The 21,627-nt window shown below is 42.5% G+C and overlaps 1 protein-coding gene across 3 annotated transcripts in view; it reads right to left on the reverse strand.

The window, feature by feature from the left end:
* Positions 1-449: 449 nt before the first annotated feature.
* LOC121672245 (neurofibromin-like) overlaps positions 450-21,627 on the reverse strand; it is a 30,623-nt gene continuing 9,445 nt past the window's right edge. For 2 of the 3 annotated variants that reach the window (XM_042044835.1, XM_042044836.1), the window contains exons 3-26: positions 19,102-19,245; positions 17,420-17,503; positions 15,659-15,849; positions 13,575-13,681; positions 13,247-13,314; positions 12,943-13,018; positions 12,272-12,429; positions 11,556-11,729; positions 11,254-11,376; positions 10,883-10,957; positions 9,700-9,831; positions 7,454-7,588; positions 6,797-6,910; positions 6,386-6,465; positions 4,981-5,104; positions 4,202-4,345; positions 3,549-3,795; positions 3,146-3,219; positions 2,951-3,034; positions 2,397-2,837; positions 1,860-1,999; positions 1,299-1,421; positions 943-1,026; positions 450-593 (exon numbers count right to left, since the gene is read on the reverse strand). In XM_042044835.1, the coding sequence (XP_041900769.1) occupies positions 473-593; positions 943-1,026; positions 1,299-1,421; positions 1,860-1,999; positions 2,397-2,837; positions 2,951-3,034; positions 3,146-3,219; positions 3,549-3,795; positions 4,202-4,345; positions 4,981-5,104; positions 6,386-6,465; positions 6,797-6,910; positions 7,454-7,588; positions 9,700-9,831; positions 10,883-10,957; positions 11,254-11,376; positions 11,556-11,729; positions 12,272-12,429; positions 12,943-13,018; positions 13,247-13,314; positions 13,575-13,681; positions 15,659-15,849; positions 17,420-17,503; positions 19,102-19,245 (3,243 nt within the window). In that variant the 3' untranslated portion in view covers positions 450-472. Of the gene's footprint in view, positions 594-942; positions 1,027-1,298; positions 1,422-1,859; positions 2,000-2,396; positions 2,838-2,950; positions 3,035-3,145; positions 3,220-3,548; positions 3,796-4,201; positions 4,346-4,980; positions 5,105-5,416; positions 5,498-6,385; positions 6,466-6,796; positions 6,911-7,453; positions 7,589-9,699; positions 9,832-10,882; positions 10,958-11,253; positions 11,377-11,555; positions 11,730-12,271; positions 12,430-12,942; positions 13,019-13,246; positions 13,315-13,574; positions 13,682-15,658; positions 15,850-17,419; positions 17,504-19,101; positions 19,246-21,627 lie in introns of those variants that run through there. The other variant, XM_042044837.1, reaches the window with a different exon arrangement.

A 21,627-nucleotide genomic window follows, 5' to 3' on the forward strand; every position in this document is an offset into this window, starting at 1 on the left:
CCTCACCACGGCAGCCAGCACACAACAAATCCCCCCAAAATCTCACCCCCGCCCCGAGAGCCTCCTCGCAGCACAGCCCAAACCTTAACTGTGCTCCAACAACCTCACTGTGTCCCAAATTCCTGGCACATTCTCTCTAACACTGGTGTACCTCTACTAACAGATGTCTTCAAAGAGAGTTTAAGTTTTGTGGATAAAAATAAATAAAAATACAGTATCAAATTGAGCTAATCCCTGCCATGACTGAAACACACATCTGCATTAAGCAGAAACAAAGCCAAATTTTCTTATTATTTTCTAAATGAAAATAATAAACCTGCAAGGCAGAGATTTTGAAATGGGACACAGAAGAGGTAATGCCTGTTGGGATAATAAAATTATTTCTGCTGGAAGGAAAATACAGTTTGTAAAAAAGGTCATATAGTGCTTCTCTTTAGAGCGATTGCATAGAGAAATAGTTAAAAGTCACTATTTACTTGAGAAATAATTGAGATTTTGCTTCCATCAACTCAACACCATCTCCTTCTTCAGGCTGGAGTGGAAGCCCAGCAAGAAGAGAGACCACTGCTTCCATACTCGCCTGGTCCAAATCCCTGAAAAATAAAATTTAACAAATAAAATATGTCACTTTTTCCTATAGCTCTAACTGCAGATGAAAAATAGCATTTTTAATAATAAAAAGGTATTCTACTACAGTTCTGTCCATCATGAAAACAGCTCTGATATTTTGTGTTACAGTTTCTAAACTAGAAAATGTATTAAAAGGAGCCAGGTCATTTAAGACTAAGCATTAAATATAATTCTGCTATTGCTCACCAAAGCTCCAGCTTCAGTTTTCATCTCTTCCTTATTATTGTTATAGGAAGCCCAACATGCCAGCCAATCCACAGACATCAAATGCCAGCTGGAATACTGTTACAGGTGAAGAGTGTCCCTTCTTACCTTGTCAAGCATTTCACATCCTCATCTGTTGCTTGATTAGATGTTCCCATTACCCAGTCTGTCAAATATTCCACCATTTTGTTCCTGTTACATATAAATAGATTGCTTTAGCTTTGTTGGGTTTTTTAACCAGTCTGTATCATACATTAAACTGTTGCGTGTGTATCACCACAAACTAAATAATATTTTAACGGAGCACCAGGCTCAGAATCATTCTTAAGACAAAGACAAGGAACTACCCCTATAGCAGGAATGGTGTGACAGGGGTTTGGTTTCTTTTTTTTAACCATATAACCAAAGAAAACTACACTTGCCCACAGTACACTACTCTGGAAGTTATGTAATGCCATTCTTACCTAAATTTCATTTCTTGACAAAATGAAAGGTCATCTCTCCTTTCCATCATTACTTCTACTAACTGACAGAGCTTTGTTTTGATTTGGATGGCGTGTACCAGATTTCCAAGCACACGCACATACCTGAAGAAAAAAACAAAAAGATTAATTAAATACTTCATGCTACCTCACTTCCTCCCCCCCAGAAAGGCCCTGCATCAGTAGCAAATTTCTTCTGGCCAAAGAAGTCTTCTGTCAGTGTAAAACTGAACAGAAAGCTGCCCTTCAGCTGGTTTTTAACCACTAACACCAATGTACAAAAAAGTAACCAGGAATGCCTAGGGGAATAGGGCCAAGTTATGGAATGGTCAGTTCTTTAAAACAAAAGTCACTCTCCAGCAATGCACTCTATGCTACAAAACCAATCTCCGTGATTATTGAAGGTGTCAGAACCAAGAGGAGGCTCAGAAAATCAGCTGCTGCTTCTCCATGGACACAAGCAGAAAAGATATAAAACAGAAGGCTCTAATTCACTTCTTAAACATAATGCCTGTGTATAGGAAGGGCAAGAGGGCTCCTTACCTAACCAGATTCAGCATCATTGTCTCAATGCTCGCTTGCCCAAGGTGTTCTGAGCTCCCTTCTGTGTGATTGTCAAGCAAATTCTTCATTATAGCAATAGTTTGCTCTACAAATTGTGTGTTGGTGTCAGTTAACAAGACCTACAGGAAGAAAATGTCTGGTCTTAATTTTTTACACATAAAACCAAACAAAAGAGTATTTGCCAAATATACTGCAGCATTTCAAAAATCTCATGGACAAGCATTTTTCTAGTTACCACCAAGCCAACAGAATTCCAATACATGTCAAGATTCAACATGTGAACACTGCCAGCTATAAGGATTCCACAAACAATCTCACAGATTCTGCACTCAAGAGCTCACTAACGCAAGAATGTTAAATAAAGCCTGGAATCACAACCACAATAATCATTAACACATGCTGTGATGATCACTCTGCTCACAGGGGGTGTGCACAGAACACAAACAGGGACCCATTTCGGTCACCCAGGGCAAAGACAGGACTGACCCAAATGTGAGTAATGTATCACCACTTTACCTGTCCTTGAGAATCAAAGAACTTGCTGATGGTATTCTTCAGTTTGTTGAAGAGCATTGGATAAAGTGCTGGACTGAGCTCCAGCCCCACCAGGTCTTTGATGTTGGTCCGTATCTGCAGCCCCACCTTCTCATGGTTGCAGACCATCAGGGTCAGCAGGCGGTCGATGAATTTGCTGACCGGGGTCTCCACGCTGCCCTCGGTGGAGACCATGGAGATCATGGAGCCCTTGCGCTCGTTGAGGGGGCCCATGGGGGGGCTGTAGGTGGCCAGCCCCGCGCTGCTGCGGTGCTGCAGGCACACCCCGCCCAGGGCACACAGGAACCCCGTCATGTTGATCCACTCCTGCAGGGACTCCGTGTCCGACAGGTCGATGGAGCCGCCGCCGCTGACGTGCGACATCCGCCGCTTCACGATCGTCTTGTGCAGGCTCTCAGTCACCTGGGAGACAATGGTCATTTGCTACGGTAAAATGCAAATTCCTTAAAACAAATAAGCTTAAAGACTTATTTTGAATTTCTAAAGGTTGAACTTTTGGAAAAATTCATAGTCACCTGCCCATCTTCCATTTTGGTCTTTGGATAGTTAAGGATTAGTTTTGTAGCTTGTTCCCACTTTGCATGTGTATCCTCCCAGGCCTGAAAGAAGACAGATTGAGATTTAACTTCAAAACTACTTGTAGCAACAGTATTTTCATGTTTGCTTTTTTAGTATGCACACAGAGCACATAAAGTGAGAAGTTAGTTCACCTCTGTGTTGCCTGCAGTGGGGTGTTCAATGCGCCTCAATAACGCCATCACTCTCTTCTGAAGAGCTGCTCTCCCTGCAAAGGACACAGAACATCGAACCAAGTTTTTTGGAAACCCACCTACACAAATTTGTGATCTTTGAAAGTAAATATTAAATTAAGAGGAACATATCCCCCCCTAAAGTCTTTAGAAAAGTAGCTTCTTGTTACACGATTGTAAAATCCTCCTGAGCTCAGTCACCCAAATTCCTTACACTTTCTAGTAATTCTAATATTCAAGACATTCCAGGAAAAGCCAGAGCAGCCTCAAATCAAAAACCTCAACCTGTTTAAAGAACTTAAACACAAGTAACAGTCTTCTGTCCAGGTACAAAGTTACTTACTTTAACTGACTCATGACTTACCTGTTGACATCATGTTGCTCACTGATGCAAACTCCATGAAAGTGTTGTAGTTTGGCAAAAAATTATGCACTGAGACTTCATCTACTCCACATCTGATGTCAGCCTCCTCGCAGAGGTGACGGAAGCAGGACATGGCCACCAGGACTGCCTCGATATCTGGGCTCCACAGGAACATGTATAAGGCCACTTCCAGCTTGGTCTGGGCTTGGCGACAGATTGGTGTTCCACTGCAGCCCGTGGTGCTTTCCTGGGAAACAGAATTCCCAGTTGGGGAACATTGCTTATGAATACTGCAATTTTATTAAAATTCAGCCCTGGCCAATCTGTGTTTGAAACTGCTTTTGTTCTAGTAGGAATAAGCCATCCTAAACAGGATCAGAGCTCTTAGATGCTGTCACAAGGGATGCTGTTTGCAATCCTAATAAAAAAATATTCACCAACATTTTAACTGAAAAAACGTGACTTTGTAGGTCTAAAACATCATTGTTAACCAGCATATTAAATACATACATTATTTAGGATACATATGTCTTTTCCTCCTCAGAAATTATTGATTTTATTTTCAAAAATTACTCTAAAAGTAATTTAATTTCTACTTGCCCACAGGTTTTTTTCTCAAGTGTTTAAATTAATTATCAACATGTATTACTTACCATGGAAGAATTCCCCTTCCCTTTCCTGAGGGTAGCTCCTGGTGCACAGCGTATCATTTCATCATGGTCAAGAGAAATTTGACTAGTTCCACTTCCAGAGACATCATAAAGTAAGAGGAAGTGGCAGGAACTCCTATCTGACTGCTATAAAGAGAGGGGAGGAAAAGAATATATCAACTGATATTTTAGAAGAGTAGAAGGCACAGACTTGAGGAAGGTAAAAAGCTCTTGGACATTTACACAGTACTTTTTCCACTGCTGCTGTCAGGGCTTTATCAAGTTCCTCATGTTAATGGTATCTTAGACTTATATTTCCCCTTAAGAAATACATTACTTCATACTTAAGGAATATCAGAAAGAAGGAAGTCAGAATTCTGGGACTCAGAAGAACATGAGATCCAAAAGGAAACTTTTATTTCATCCATGAACATGTGTATTTTACCATAACTATCCTCCCTTTTTCTCACCTTGGGGACTATTTCCCTGTATTAGGCAAAGAGGCACAAGGCACAGGTTTCTGTGAAACATTCATTTTCCAGGCAAGTACAGCAACCTGTGCAGCTAAAGGAAAAAAGAAAATAAAAATCCCAAACCTAACTTTGGTCACCAATTCTAACCAAGGTGCCTCACAAACCAGAGAGGAAATCAGAGAACAGAACATGTAGGAGTAGCTATTAAATCTCTTCCAATCAAAAATAACCTGGTAAATAAAGGAAGTAACAAAACAGAGAACAATTCATGTTAATGATCCCAACAGGGAGATGGTAACGTTCACTTACTTTGGTTTTTAGCAGAAATTTATTCCTGCAGATGAGAATCTCTCGCAGCCACTTGAGGATTTCTGTGCTGCTGAGTATCTGATGACTCGTGAGTTTCTTGCAGATATAGAAAAGCATTTGTGAACTGCAGCAAAATGAAATTCAGCATCAGCCTTCTGATGGAGCACCAACACTTCTGAAGGTATTACACTACGTTTTACATAGAAATAGGCACTTAGCATGAACACCCTGTGCAAACACTACCCTGGGCTTTCAGCAGTACAACAGAGAGGTGAGAGTGTGCATGGACAGGCCAAGCTCCCCTGGGACCCTTCCCAGCACCCGCGGCCTGCAGGAGCTGAAGCCCCGCGGGCAGCCCGGCCCGGAGCTCCAGCTCTGCCCAGGACAGAGACAGCACAGACAGGCCAGCACGAGTTACCTACACTGCTCTGACAACGTGTCAACTCTGCTCTGGAAGGAACACATCTAGGGATGTTCCTTCTTCATATCCAGTCAGGCCTCACACTCTCTGTTAAAACTGCCAAAGGGTCCAAATTAGTGTCAAGTGTGATGGGTTTTTCCCCCAGCCCGAAGAGACCATGAACTCCCTGAAATGACAGCCCTAGGTGTCAGTTCTGGCCCGACAAGGAGGGGCTCAGCCCAGACTGACCCACACTCAGAAGTCACGAGCCCAACCTGCTGGTGCTGGTAACCAAACTCCTCCTACACTGCTGTTTCCTTCTTCCAATCAAACATCAGCACCAACTCAGATCAGATCATCAAATATTATTTTTTAAAATTTTAATTATTTAGTTTATGTAATTCTTAGAATTCTGAGTTTACAGATTCCTATTTTTTGGTTTAGCGTTTTGTGTAACTTTGACTTTTCTAGAACTTTATTTTCCTTCATATTTTCCAAGAAATCAACCACAACAGCTGCTGTGAAGTTATAAAAGGCAAGACAACTTTAATGAATTAGATTTCTTTATAAATATACAGGAAAGACCAGTGGAGATCACAGGTCACCTTCCCCAGGTGAGAGCTTCAGAGTCACGGTTAGCAAATCCACACTTCTGGAATTGCTCAGCATTACTTCCCCCTCAGTCCCAAAAGAATGAAATATAATTTAAAAAGTAGCAAACATTTGAATGAGGGTGAAAATCTCCAGCTTTTCAAACTAATAATCATTTCTACACCTTACCATCTGCTGAAGAGAGCCATTTAAGGGAGCAGCAAAGTGTTTGTTACATTTTTGTAAATTCGTATAGTGCAAGAAGATACAACTTTTCCATGAATACACATAACAATTCTGACTGAAGATTCCTGCTGTTGTTGCAAAGCTTTCCCAAAACACTCACAGCTATTTCAAAAGAGAAGACAAATCAAAACAGCTATTTCTCTCGTTTATAGAAGTTAATTTACATACCTGATCTCCCAGAATGTTTCTATAGGAGCATCAGGATTCCACAAGTCAATGCTGTCCAACTGGTGCAGAACCAGCAAGGCCTAAAGCCAAAGAGAGTTTCACTTAAAGACTGAAATTTACAGAGTACCTGAGCACAGGCAGAGAAACAGGCACAGTCATATACTCATTACACTGTTTCAAGAACAACAAAAGATATAAAACGCATTTTCTATAGAAGAGCAAGAGTTCAGTTAGTCTGTGTCAGCAGAATTTCATTTTAATCTTTATTCCACGTTCATACTGCAGACCCAGCGGTTTTCCCCGGCATTTCTGTACAAAGCCATGCTGCACGCACACACACACACACACAGGCACAGCTGAAAGGAGAGGCTGTGGCAGTGCCCAGCTGCAGAGCCCGGGGCTGTCGCTCACCTCCATGGCCTCCTGGGCGATGTCGGGCATGCTGGACTGCGGCACCAGCTGCACCAGCCCCGAGATCAGCTCGGCCGTGCTGCCCTGCGAGTCGGGGCCCTGCTTCCTGGGGTTCTGCACGGAAACACACCAACACACGCTCAGCTGCAAAACCTTCTCGTGCTTGACCACACTACTGACAGCTACTGCAGCATTCCTGGTGCTGAACTAGGGGGATTTTGGGATCTTTCAGAGAATCTGTCATTTTATTTTTAATCCGTAACACGCCTTGCATATCATGTCTCTGACAGAACTGGAATATTTTTATATTAAACCACCACAGGCCTGAGAAAATGGAAGATCTAAGACAGTACTCATTGAAATGATGACTAATTTCCAACCCCCTTATTTTAATTTTCTTCTATTCCCCTCTCCTTCCCCCACCTTCCTCTTCAGAGTCACAGAACTTCATGCTCCCTCTCGCTGTGTTACTCTGATTCTGTAAAGTCTCCTACAGTTTCGTTTTTATTCTTTTTCCTTTAAAACCACAGGAGCATCATAACCAGAGAAAAAGATGAGGAGGAAGTGTGGCCAGGTGGCCATTAATTTTTATTCATTTAGTAGCTTCAAAAGTAAATTCCACTACGACTTAACAGTATGACAGTAGGATTTACTTACACACAGCAAAAGCTTTGGATCTGCATGGATCAGTTTCACCAAGGACAGCAGCAAGAACTTGTAGCTTCTGGTTTCCAAATCAGTAGGTTTTTCTTTAAATTTAAGGCTTGTCATTTTCTCCTTAAATGTAAGGCTCTGATGGAAGGAGAAAAATAACAGTCCTTGTCAGGAAGGTAGTCAAACATAACAGTTATAATTAAACATCTTATGAAATGTATTGCTTTTATCATCCATAATTCAAGAAAAAGCTTAAAACTATACAAAACTCAAGTATAGTTGCATAGCCTTCTACTTTGAAATTCCCTCTCTCATAGGCAATCACTTTATTATATCTTTAAAGTTCCCTTAACAATTATTTCAGCGAGCTGCATGTGGACATTAGAAAATGTTTTGCATAAGAGACAAATTGTGGTGAAAGAAAAGTGGAAAAAGGACCAAAAAGAATTACCAGGTATTTCTCTGGTGTAAGATAGAAATAAAAATAAACGTTTCCAACTCATTCTGAGTACATGAGAGGGAATTTTTTCCAAAGGCAAAATAATATCTTTATTTTCTGCAACAGCCCCAGATGTTTGCACGTTCACCTCAACAACCTCTGGAAAATGAACCTTTCAGTTCTAAAAGGCACACAGGGCATCGCTCAAATATAAAAATAATCTGCCTCCAGGTGAAAAACTAGTGAACTACTTGTAAGTTTTGAACAAAAGGAGAAAGCCTAGGTTGAAATCATCTTCAAGGTAACTGATGAGGTATGACATTGTATGATTAAATTCTACAAGAAATTAGGACCTCATGTTATTTCAATAATTAGTTATTGTACAAATATATGGAATAAAACCTACCACATAGAGCATCTGACCAAGAAATCAACAGCACGGTGGTAGAGGTAACTAACTCTGTGCTAAGCCTTAGTTTGCCACAGTTCAGGGGTTTCTAGGAGAGGCATGTGGGAAAAGGCCCTGTTTCTGTGAAGCCATTTATGGCCTCCACACAGTCCAAACTAAAGAGTGCCAGTAACAGAGCCAGGCCAGGCTCTGTGCAATGCACCGACGGACCAACAGCGGCGGGACGCCGACAGACAGCACTGGACAAGGACAGACGCGGAGGGGATCAACATCCGTGTGTTCAGGCTGGATATTAGGAACCAGTTCTAAACCAGAGCGGGGGGACTGGGGAAGAGCATGGTGCTGGGCACAGAACCAACAGTGCCTTCCTGGGGGAAGGAGCTCCACTGGCGCTGTGAGGGCTCCCTGCAGCCCCCGGCCCGGGGGCCTGGCGGGCTCTGCGGGTAACTATGCACAGAAAAGTCAGAGCAAGGCAGGGCTTTTCTGCGGTAGTTACGGGTCATACTTACAGCAGCAGAGGCCCAGGGCCATGCAAAGCAGGGGCTGGCAGGCGTCTGACCACGTGGGCAACAGCAGCCAGGCAGAGGGAAAGTGAGAAGCAGAAGACAAAGCACCACCAGTCAGAGCAGGGGTATTGTCAGGGCAACTATTCTCCAACAGATGAATACACACAGGTGAAAAGCAAGTTAAACATGGTGTAGCTTTCAACCAAAAGCATTGTGCTCATTTGCTCTCCTTTGAGAAGCCCAACAGGAGTATTTTTATGTCTCATTTTAGGCTTTCCAAACCAACCCACCAAGACCACTTGCCACAGCAGGAATGTTCAGAGGAGAATGCGGCAACACAGCTGTGTGTGGACTTACTGGAAGAATTTGGATGAACTACAAATCTGAATTTACTCAAGACTTTCTCCAGGACAGCCAAGAATACTGACTTTATTTCATAATGGTTGAAAAATCTTTTACTTTGTTGCTGTCACCAAGACCAGTCACTTGCTCAACATAAAGCAAGACAAATGAACATGCCAATCATGGTAAGAGTACTGCAGTTTTCAGTCATTATCTTCACATACAGAATGCTTTGGTTTTCCACATTAAGCAAGGATGGACATGTTAGCTGGCTTCTCACAGAGCCAGAAAGCTCAAAATGGACAGTTAGCCACAGAGGACAGCTACAGGAGAAATACTTGTACGTTGCCAGTTTAAAAGCAGCAGGAAAACTGAGAGACATCGAACTACCAACAGCCAATCCCCCAACACCGCAGGGCTACAGAGCACGTATGGCTCCCTGCTGCTCTGTGCATCACCACGTTCTTCTCCCCTCTGGTTTCCAGTACAAAGGTGATGAAGAGGAGGGCAGGGCTGGGCAGTGGGGAAGGCGGGAGGGGCCCGCCAGGCTTACCGGGGTCATGCGGATGGCGGGGTGCGCCCCGCAGCCCTGCATGGCGCGGTGCAGGGTGTCGCTGAACATGCTGCGCAGCTCCACGGCGTGGCAGTACACGGCGTCGATCCGCGGCCACCAGTCCAGCGCCGACTGCAAGGCAAGGGCGGCGCTGACACCGAGCCGCGCTCCGCGGCCACCACGGCCGCAGCGTGGCCAGCCCTCACGCCGAGTGCAGGTATGCCCACCATCCTTCTGCACGCCCACCATCCTTCTGCACGCCCACCACCAAACGCGTAACATTTAAATTCCCACCTAGCTGCTCGCTACATCACTCTGCCTCCTGAATAGGCACCAACCCTGAGCTGCTCTGCACTCACAAGAGCAGAAGGGAGTGGATGGATGCTAGAAGGAATACTTCAAAACAGCGTGCACTCAATTCCCTGTGATAACACTAAACAAAATGGAAAATTGGTATTTTAAATACTTGATAATATCTCAAAAGCTGTATTACCCCACCACACACACCACCACATCTCTCACAGCATTTCTCCCCTAAGGCTTTTTTTTTTTTTTCAAATATAGTGTTTTCATTACAATGTATGGATACATTAAATAGAAAACGCTATATACATTAAGTGATTGCTGGTTGCTCAACACTTACTGCTTCTATTTTCATATTGGTCAGGAAAATATTTCTGAACAGTGTCAAAATTAAAGTTGTATTTTACTGACAAAGTACAATAACAATTGAAGATGAACACTGCACAGACTTTCAAAATATTTTCATTGCCCAGCACTTACTACCGTTTCACACTACTTAAATCTCACTGCACCAAATCCCCGAAGACCACCACAGGGCCAACTCTACCCCAGGTCAATAGAGTGCAAGCAGCAGAAGGTGGTGCACGTCCCTAAGAGTAACTTCGGGTATCATTATTTATCATAACACCAGAGACCATACAATTCATTTGCCATTCTATGTAAGAGAGTGATACTGGAACCCAAGCTCTCACACTGGGAATCCCCTGGTGGACAGCAGGAACAGATCTGCACCTCCTTCCTTAGTAGCAAGCAACTCTTGCTGCGTGGATACAAGAAGCAACAAGATTCGGTCTGCTATCCAAATTGTATTTACTAAGCAGATATTGATCTGAATAGAAGCCCCACACCACTAGGCTGATGAAATACTGCCAGAACTTACATTTGTGATGATTCGGTGGAGTGAATTTACCAGCACATAATGAAATGTTGATGGGGAATTCTGTGCCAAGCAGATCTACAATAAAAATACATAAAAGCCACTTAGGAACATCTTTGTCTTTGCCATCTTTCTTATCACCCTGAATAACATTCTGGAGCCTTTTTATTAAATTGACAATGCTGTCAAATCTGAACAAGAGAAGCCTAATCAGCTGTGAAAAGATTTATCAAAACATGCAGGGATTTATTACTAAGGGATATTTATACAGTTGAACTCATTTATGAGCTTCAAGCTGCTGTTAGCACAGCTTTCATAACTGACAGGTCGTCAATAGCATGTAGAGAATGACTTACCATAAGCAGTGTTCTTACCTTGAAGTGCTGGTTATTGTGAGGATTTATGCGGAAGCAGGAAACCAAGCAGTCAATCATCAGGTCTACATCTGCATTCTGATTGCCTCTTGAAAAAGGTTTGCTTGGGTTAAACAGCAAATTCTATATAATTCAGAAAAATATAAATATATAGATCAGATACCATAATTATTCTTGGCTATTTTAAATACAAAACTTTCCACTGAAAACCACTGGTATTCAATTAAGAAGAAATTGAAAGTTCACTCCATTATTTCAAAATTCAATTTTCTTCACTGCAATTAGGAAACAGACATTTTTACCTTAAGATCTACTACCATGGACTGCACTAGCAGAAAAATGACGGAATTATCTTCCCAGTTGATGTAGGTAGATGCTTTGCACAGTTTAACGCAAGCAATAGCAGCACTTTCAGTCAGCTGCCTGCTCCCACTGTGTCCTGCCAGGGCCTTCCTGAGATTGTCCAGGAACAGCTTCTGCAAAATTCAAACCAGGAATAGTTATAACCAGACACTGTGATGGCAAAAACCAACTGGATGTGGCACTCTGGAGAAATCCTGTCGTTATTAAGGACATTCCCTTGGACTGACCCGGGGCAATCAGAACAGCACAAGAGGGGCTTGTTTGCTCTCAGCCATGATGCTGCAGCCACATCAAACCCTGAAGGTGCTGCAGGTGCTGTAACTGTGGGGCTCACAGCCCCCTGCAGACCCCAGAACCTCAGCACAGCCGTTTGCTGCAGGTGGAGGCAGAGGAAATCACAGCACAGAGATTCAAATCTCCAAGGAGATGGAAAAGTTCTGAAATAACATTGTTTGGGACAAACTATCTGTATGAATTACTGACAGTGAAAGAACATATGTAAGGTGAGAACTTAAAAAGAGTGCATAAATTTACATATGGAATTGCAGCATGCTCTTTAAGGAGGAAAGACAAAATTAAATATTCCTGAAATACAGAATCAGCAAAACAAAGCATCCTCTAGAAACCAGAGTCAGAATTCAGATAATTTTCTTACCTTGTTCATTTTAGTTTCCTCTACCACATCCTTTGCTATATCTTGGATTATCTCTGGACACAGGACCAGGAGGATGATCTGCAGTGGCCACACTGCTGCTTTACGTTTTGTGCTCTCAGCAAAGCCATCCACTAAATCAAACAACTTCTCGGCACAATCTGCATAAAACATAAGCCCAAGTTCAATACCAGTTTTAACTATGAAGAGGTAAAGAACAGGTATAAAAGAGCAGAGGGATAGTTCCACCTACACAGAAGGAAAGTTCTGGTTTGCACATTACTGACATGCTACTGGGGATCAAATGGTCTCAACCCAGTTAAAGACATGGTTTACCTGAAAATATAAATTCTCCTCTCTTTTTCACTAGAGACAAGTAAAGGTGATGTTCTCTAAGTTTTTATCCTGTATCAAGATGAAAAATATACATTTAAAGAGTCTCCATCTTTTGGGGTTTATTTGTTTGTGTTGTGAAGCACAAAATGAATCTCTTTAGCAGGGGAGCCAGGAAAGAAAAGAGACAGGAACATACCCTTGCCTGCCCTGACAAAGGGTGACAGAAATTTGCTTATTTGCAGGCTGCACGAGGAGCAAAGAGGGCACAAAATGCAAGTGAATGCATTTGGGGATGTCTGAGAAACCAACCTTGAACACTGTCATGTGTTATGCCTTACCAGCCATGTCAGTCTGGGGGGTTTGGTACAGCTTTGTGAACTCATCAGGATAGTTTTCCACCCAGTTCCAAAATGCCTGCAGATAATGGAAAACACCTTTACATTCCAGAGCTGCAACAGTTTTACTGAATTATGCATTTAAACAAAGAGCGGTTTTATTCTTACCACTCAAAATTTCTTGCAAAACATATTTGCAAAGGGAGGCAGCAACTTTTACTTTATAGTAAACTACTGAATTGCAACTATTCTTAAACTAGGAGAAAGTCTGCAAATAAGCAATGAAACAGAAGTACTGAACACTTACCTTCTCCAGACTGTTGATAACAGCTAACTGAGCTACTTTCTTAAGGGCTTTAAACTTGAATACAGTCTCTGTAAAGATAAAACATTCCTGCATTTAGAACAGAAACTTGTTCTAAAAAGCAACACAGGTTATAAAAGACATTTGAAGTGCAAACCAATTTTCAAACCAATGTTTTTATATTACTTAACTATTTTTAAATACTTCAGTAAATATATGACTTTTTAGAGTAAAATAGAGCAATAAAACCCAGATATATCGATTGCACTGTGTCATCTCTGACTAACCAGATTCAAATAGAAATATTTCAAAACACAGGGTCAGATCATACCTTGTAAGAGTCGCTTGAGTTTTGAACAATCCACACTGATGTACTGTAAAAGTTCAATATCATGGACATCAGCATTATCTTCTGAACAAACAGTCAGTTCCTGCAATCTGAAAATACATAAAGTAAATAAACTTCTACATCAGATTGTGTCAGACAGGTATGAACACACCTGTGAGTCTGTACATTTCAATAGCAGTGGAATGTGCCATCACCTCAGAAAAACTTTTCCAGATTTAGAAATAAAACACAGATCTTGAATGATAAAGGGTTAATGTAACAGCCTTGTGCCATCCTCATACTGAAAATGGAGCTAGAAAACCAGTGATGAGTCTTACAAGGTGCCAGTACCTTCTGGGGATTGACTGTGCCCAAGATTTGCCTAAATCCTCCTGTTATCCACCCTCCTGTGGCAGAAACCTTGTCATCTTTTCAACTAAACATTAAAGTCTGGACTCCTGACACCTTTAGGCTACTGCTCCTTCACAGCACAGCCTGCCCCAAGCAAGGTCTCAGAGTACAGCAGTGATTGATGGTACTGGATATCAGTGGAGCGAGCTACAACCATTCTTGGTCCACATTTCTCTGGCCTGAGCACACAGGATGAAGTTTAATCACACCAGTTTAAAAACAGCAGCATCTTTTCACACTCGTGTCTCAGAGAATTTACTCAGCATCTCCCAGACACCCAGCCACTGATCACTAAAGCGTCTGTTCCCACAAACTCAGGACTGCCACGGCTCCTTCCAAGGCTACAGATGTGTTTCAGACATGGAATGTGATTTCTAGTACTAGACACAAAGGCAGTTCTTCATGTCTTCAGCGCCAGGGAAACTTAACAGGCCTCACTGGGAATGGGAAGGTCCTCACTGCTGTGCTTTTCATGCCAAAAATCCCCTAGCTGCTGTGCAAGACCCAGAAATATGCCTAAACAGGAAACCCAGGTCAGGGATCAGCAGCGCTGACTGGCAGCAGGCTGACCCCTGTGGAGACCAGCAACAATTGGTCAAACATTTAACTATTGCTGTACAAGCCATCTGCAAGGGAAAACAGGTTAGGGGAAAAGCACTCTGCTCCAGCTCAAAGGGATGATGGACGGGGGCTTTGGAGTTTGGGAACAAACTTTAAATTTCAAATTACTCAATCATTTTAGACTGATTTCTAAAACACAAACATTTTCCAAAGAAATATATAAATATATAAGGAAAAAATAAATCTTTGTTTCAATTAAATTGGTTCACTCACTGCTGTGTGACCATGTAAGGCTGCCCAAGCTCCACTTCTAATAAATCAAGAATGATGTCAACTGTAACACCGTGTGACAAGAGCTAAGCTACTGCAAGCACCTTTCAAAAAACATCAAAGTATTTCAGTATTAAAAAGCTTAGCACACCACTCTAAGGGACTGACAAATGCTGAAGCATCAGAAGGATCTGGAACAGAGCAAAAAGAGCAAAGAATAGATGGAAATTTTGGGCCTGTCTCTCTTCTTACTTAGAAAAGCAGAAAATCCAGTCATTTTTTACAGTAAATGTGCTGTGAAACTCAAGTCAGTCAGAAGACAAATGGGTCTTTTCCAACAACTAACAAACAGCCCAGATGTTTGTCCCCTTCAGGCATAAGACAGATTTAACATAAAAGCTTCCTAGCAGGAAAACAACCATGGGGCTCCAGCAGAGCTGTGGACAATCACCAGTTTTCATTCTAAATTTTTAAGTAAATGGATACAACCATTAACTTCTGCATCCTTTTTTTTTCCAAGACACCTTGCACCCACAAGGACTTACTCAACTTTTTCCGCTGTATTATTTTCATTCCCTATTTTCACTCATACTTTTGAGAGCAGATTAAAGAAGCAATAAATGCAGCCAGCAGTAACCCAGGATGGGGATGAAACAGGTCCATTTCACAACCTGAAACCCAAGTAAAACCCTGAAAGGTTGAGGGCATTCCTCTTGAGAACTATTCTACTGAAGAGCATTTAAAGCGTTGGCTCCTCTGAACAGCCCACAGCTGGTGGCAGACAGAGGCTGCAGGCAGCAGTGCAGATGCTGTCCCTCCCCAGGGCTGCAGGCAGCAGTCAGTACCTGGTGGAGATGCGGCTGAAGACGGCGTTGAAGTTGTTGCAGCTGAGTGAGAAGAGCACCCCCGAGGCGGAGCTGCGCAGCTCGGCCGCGTGCTGGTTCCCCTCGCGGTATGTGTGGATGAAGTGGCAGATCTCGGGCAGCAGCTGCTTCACCAGCATGGTCTCGTCCAGGCGCATGGTGTCCTTCGGTTGCTACAAACAAACAGCGTTCCCCTCAATTCTGCTCGGGATCCAACCTCCCGACCTGCACAGAGCCTGCACAGAAAGGCTCCTTCCCCTCTGAGCAATGCCCCACTGCAGCCAACCCACCCCACATCTTCAGCTGAGAAACGCAGGACACGAAGCTGATCAACCTCATCGGGCATCAAGCAAAACATCAAACCAGCTTCTGAAGCAGCACACACTTTGTTCTGATGAATGCACCCTGCTGCTCTGTGGTGAGGATCAGGACAGCACTGACTACCCTGGCTTTCACTGAGGACTAAAGGGCAAACCCCACCCTCACCTCTCTTCAGGTAGGGGCTTGGTGGCCATATTTTGACAGCGAGCGTTTTATATTAAAAAATGAACCAAAAAAAGGTGCTTCTCCCTCACTCTTGCCGGGAATTGCTCTATACGAGTCAAAAATGGCTTAAGTTCCATGCAAAAGAAAAATCTAATTTTCGCCAGTTTGCACAGTGTGAGACATAAGGAAACTATTTACAAAAGAATTCAAAGTGAAACTTTGCTCTACTAAGAGCAAGTTTTAACAGAAAGGTCAGCACTAAAGCTTTCTAAAATTCTACCAACGAATTTTCCATAGGGAATTGGGAAGTTTCAGAGACTCCCACTTAGTTGACCTGAGTCCTGTTGCCATGAGAACTTGATGAAACATTGAGCAAGAAATCCATCTGAAGATACCACAGAACACAACACGCTTTGTACAGGGCTTTGGCTCACTCTGATTTAACATATTCTGCCTCAAACTGCTCTCATTTGAAGCGACAGAGCAAGAAACATTCAGCACAATTTAAATATCTATTTAAATATCATGACCTATCAGGAAAACCACTGTTTCAAACAATATACACAGAAGTATCTAAAAATAAGTAAATTCTGAAGTTCAAACTGTTTTTTTGACTCAATGCATCAAAACCAAAAAGTGCCAAAAAGAGGTATTTTCCTCAGCCATACAAGCTGGAAATTGAATATAGCTTAAAAATAAAATCCCGTTCTTGTTAAAAGAACAAACCACTGCAAATCTCTCTCTCAGTGAAGTCTGGCTTTGCAATTCCAGCTCAGCACAGTAAGTTGTACAACCAGCACCACTCTCCTCCCAAAGGGACCAGCAAACTGCCTCGCAGCAGCTCTCACTGGAAACTTAGGCCTGGACTCCCGGTGGACATTTGGACATGATTAACTAACGTAATCTAGGAAACACCTGCAGAAATCATCTCTAGAGTAGTGGCAGAAAAGTTTCTGTGGTATATAAGAGCACATGGAAAATTACTTCAACAAATGAAAGTTTTAAGACATTTAAAGAAAACTCAGCACTGCAGAGAACGAAGCATAACATGAAAAATTATCGTTAATGCATCAATTACATCAACTACTTGCATTCATAGGAAGTTTTAGTATTTTTTAAATGGCATTAACCTTACTTTGCTCTAAATCTGATGAGTTTTAAGTTTAGTAGCAGTAACAATAGATACACAAGCATTTGACTTGTATTCTCCAATCCATTGGATTCCAAGTTAGCAACTGCTTTTGCAAGCCTACTCACCCCTGCCAGACATTTTTCCAGTGTATCCAAGATAATCAGCTGAGATAGATATAAATTCTTTTCAGCAGTTTCTCCAAATATTCTCTAGAAGTAGAAAGGATATGGATTCATCTGAGACACAGATATTTGACTTGTAATGCACGAAAGTGAAGCAGCAAAGTGGCACAGTAAATTATGGCTCCATTACTGCTCTGGTTTGGAGTTTAGACATAAAGCCAGCAAAAATCAGATTAAAATAGGAATTAAAACCTTATCACTAAAGAAATATCTTTGTCCAGTCTGCAATGCCAAACATCACAAGGGACAAACAGCCCCTGCAAAGTAAGACTGGAGATGCCCCGCAGCCCCTCACCTCCATCAAGCCCATCAGCTGCTCAAAACGCAGGTTCCACCTTTTCAGAACCTATTTTGGTATCAATTACTGCTGACTCTTTTCCAATTATGTATTTCACTGCCAATGGCTTAATAGAATGGATGTTGCAACAAATCCCTATCAACAAGCTTATTACTGTTCCAAAATTTAGCCCAGACCACAGGAAGAAACACAGGAGAGCCTCCCAAAAGATGCCCCACTGCAGACACAGGAGGAAGGCAGGATTCCCTTGGGTGTTTCAGCCAGCACACAGGTCTGTGCCAGCAACAGGCACTGGCTCCAGCACTATTAAGACAGCAAAATAAAGCAGGAAAGATTCAGCCAAAAAGACATTGGTACAAGTGCCCACAGACAGAGCACCTGTTGGAGTCACCCAGAGAAGTTTATTTTACCCCACGGGAAGGGTGGCTCACCTAAGCCCAGGTTTCAGCTGAGACTCTTTCTGAAACCAAGACCATTATAACCGACAGTCTCGTGGACTGGTTTGTTCCAGCTACAGAAATCCTTCTGAATTATTGGTGATTCCCACAGAAGCTCAGACCATCACACATGACAAACATTCAGACTTGCTCCTAAGGGCAAAAGCTGACTTTTTAATTGACACTTTTAGCTAGGTCTTTCCTCTCAAAATCTGTGTATCACATACATTCTTTCGACTGTACAGTTTTCTCATTTATCACCCAATCATCTTGCACATCAACATGTTCCCTCATGCCTGTAGAGTTTAATTAAAATAAATTCTCTCCCCAAAGGGATTACAGGTAGCTTTAAGCAGCCTAAAATCCCTAGCAGCAGGGCAACCTATTTTCTCATTTTATCAGTCCTTTGCAGTTGCAGCAGATGCACATCCCTGTACAACTGACAGCTGAGGGCTCACTCCAAAGAATCTCTCTAAAACCATAAAAAGTACTGCCAGAGCCTGGCCACTTCTGTTAACTATTTGGGGAGACTCCAAATGATCCCAAATTCCATGGATTCAAAACTCAACGAACTAAACTTTTCTCATGGCAAAAGTTCTGACTAAAATTCATCTGGTTGTTAAAAAATACATATACTTTATATACACACACAGTAAAACACCCAAACAGCCTGGAAAATTCAAATAGCCCAAGTTTTAAATCCTTTCTCTGCCCCAAAATCCCAATGCCTTTCTGTGGAACATGGCTCTGACAGATGCTGCTGGTGAACTTCAGAACAGAAAATAATTAAGTGTAAAAGGCAAGCAACAATTTGACTAAATTTCAAGTAATTCTCTACCAAATTACTATTTGAAAAAAATCACCAAACAATGCAAAATGAGAAAACTTACCATGTTATTAACATTCTTTAAGATATTGGTGAGACCACTGATGACCAGGGAAAACTTGTACTTGGAAATGTTGATGAGACATTCCTTGTTGTGCTCCGTGCTGACTTTGGTGTGGGTATTCTGCTGGCAAGCCTTTATTGGAAGCTACAAGAGAGAACTGTTATAAGCTTTTTACACATTGAAATTTACAGCTTTAAAGATGTGTTAAAAACTTGTGACACACCAGAAACCACCTTGAAAAACATTCTACAAGAGACAATGGCAAACGCATTACTTTGTCTTCTCTACATTAATCTTCCCATTAGCTATCTATAAAACCAAGTGCTTAAGTTCACCTGTTCCTTTTTCTGAACTGAAACTAAACCTCTATTTTGTGATAAATTTTCTACAACCTGAATGTCAAAGCAATCAAAAGGAGCAGAAAAATGTAAGATAGAATTCTAAGAAAATATCCTTTATTTTAAAAATGGGCTCATTAACGACCAAAAATCATCCAAGGCTAACATCTGCAAGAAAAAAATGCATCTTGGGACCTGAAGGGAGGCAAAACCCCAGAGCAGGTGATCAGTAGCAGTTGTTCCATGCATGTCCCCTGCTCTGTCACAGGAGAGGACTGGCCAAGGAGGAACCAGCAGTGGACCTGTGGCCTCCAGGGACGTGGGTAACTTTGAGGTTCCCCCACAAACACCCTCAGTGATGAATCTCAGCCTCAAACACACTTGAAGCACCAGTGAGCCCCATGTTACCTGTCCCTGCCTAACATTCAGTGGTAAAAACCAGACCTGAAATCCATCCTTTCCCAGAAAGAGAAGATTGAGAGCAACTGCACAGCCCCGAGATGTTCCTGCTGCTGTGGGAACACTGGGCACTTTGTTTCCTGCTGTACCCAAATTCTTCAGGGGTCACAAACGAGTCACTTCCCAGGCACACACCCACTCCCCCTGCCCGCTCCGAACCACCGCTTCTGGGACACCGCTCTTCAGAAGCAATTGTTTTACCCAGGATTTATATTTCTTAAAAGCAAACAAATACAGGAATTTATGCCACTTGTAAAGTGTGACCTTGGAATTCCCTAGCCATAAAAACTTGAATCGCTACTACAAGTTTTAACCAATTTTGACCAGAATTGTGGATAAAGGTGTATTCTGACAGACAGCAACAGCTCAATGGAAATGCCGTGGTGTAATGTCTGTGCATTAGAAAAGATTATCTCAGAGAGAGAGAATTTAAGAAAGGGTAAAAGAAGGATTCCAAGGAATTACAATCAGTTTTACAGCTGCAAAGTGCTTTAGGAGGCACCTCCCAGGCTGGGTGCTCTGGGAGGGCACCCTCCCCACTGCCCCCTGTGCAGCCACCTGACACCACTGTCTGCTGGGAAAAGTCCAAAGGAATGGTATTGAAGAACTCCAGCTTGGGCCTTGGAACACTTTTGTCCAACAGTTCTGAATGCAGTGTGCCTAACCCAGCCTGTCCCCTGGGAGGGAAAGGGCCTCTGACACACTGTCCTGCTCTGATGCCATGGGGTGACTCCCTCTCCACATAAGCCGTGCTTTGGTGTGGGTTCAAGCTCAATTCTTTTGATACCATGGACCAGGATCCCTATGGACACTGGCTGGGTCTTTCCTAAGAGAATGGCTGACTCTTAATGGAGAAAAAAGCTGGTCCTAGCACTCAGGATCAGACCAAAGACCCCGGAGCAGCAGCAGGTCCCCGAGGCTCCGGGAGCTGCAGCACCGAGCGCCGCTCCCAGGATGGCCCTTCCAGGACGAGGGCTGAGACTCCACCTGCAAAGCCACCCACAGCAACAAGTTCCATGGGGCAGTCCAGGTAATTTCCACTCGAATTTGTGATTCCCTGGCAGTTTGGACTGCAGTGCCTTATAACAGCGCAAGGTGCTCTAATGTGCTCGTTTTACCCCTGGAAAAGCAGAATAAACAGCATTTATGACTCAAGCTCTGTTTTCACTGTCAGATGTTATTTTTACAGTACATTTTTGGAAGTCATTGGTGGATGATAGATACCTTTAATTTAAAATTTCACTATTGCCAGTACATTTTATTTGAATTTTCAAGTCTCTGTGCTGACAGCAGCAGCAAAGCTCGATACCACCGAGTGCTAAAACACTTGAGAAGAGCCTCTCAAAGAAACTGTGTCATAGATCTAGTTCTGTGTGCTCCCATGCCAGAGAAACATCACATTACACACTTCTGGAGCTTCCTGCCACAACAGCCACTACAACAAGGTCACCTAGAAGTAAAACTGCTTTTTATACTATCATTTAAAATAAGAAACTATACAAAAAGGAAATATTAGCACTGTTATTTTGGGGTTTTTTAATTCTCAGCTCTTTTCTTTGTGCACTCTGACATGCTGGAACATTTTATTTCCCCTCACAGAATGTAGTGCCAGTGCTGAGTGACTAAAGAGAATCTACTTTACTTCTCTACGAATATCCATTAATCCAAACATTGGGGGGGGGAAAATAACAGTGCTAATATTTCCTTTTTGTATAGTTTCTTATTTTAA

This window comes from Corvus kubaryi, unplaced genomic scaffold (genome assembly GCF_017639235.1).
Source record: "Corvus kubaryi isolate FWS band 111438036 unplaced genomic scaffold, C.kubaryi_AGA036_p1.0 45527, whole genome shotgun sequence".
NCBI lineage: Eukaryota > Metazoa > Chordata > Aves > Passeriformes > Corvidae > Corvus > Corvus kubaryi.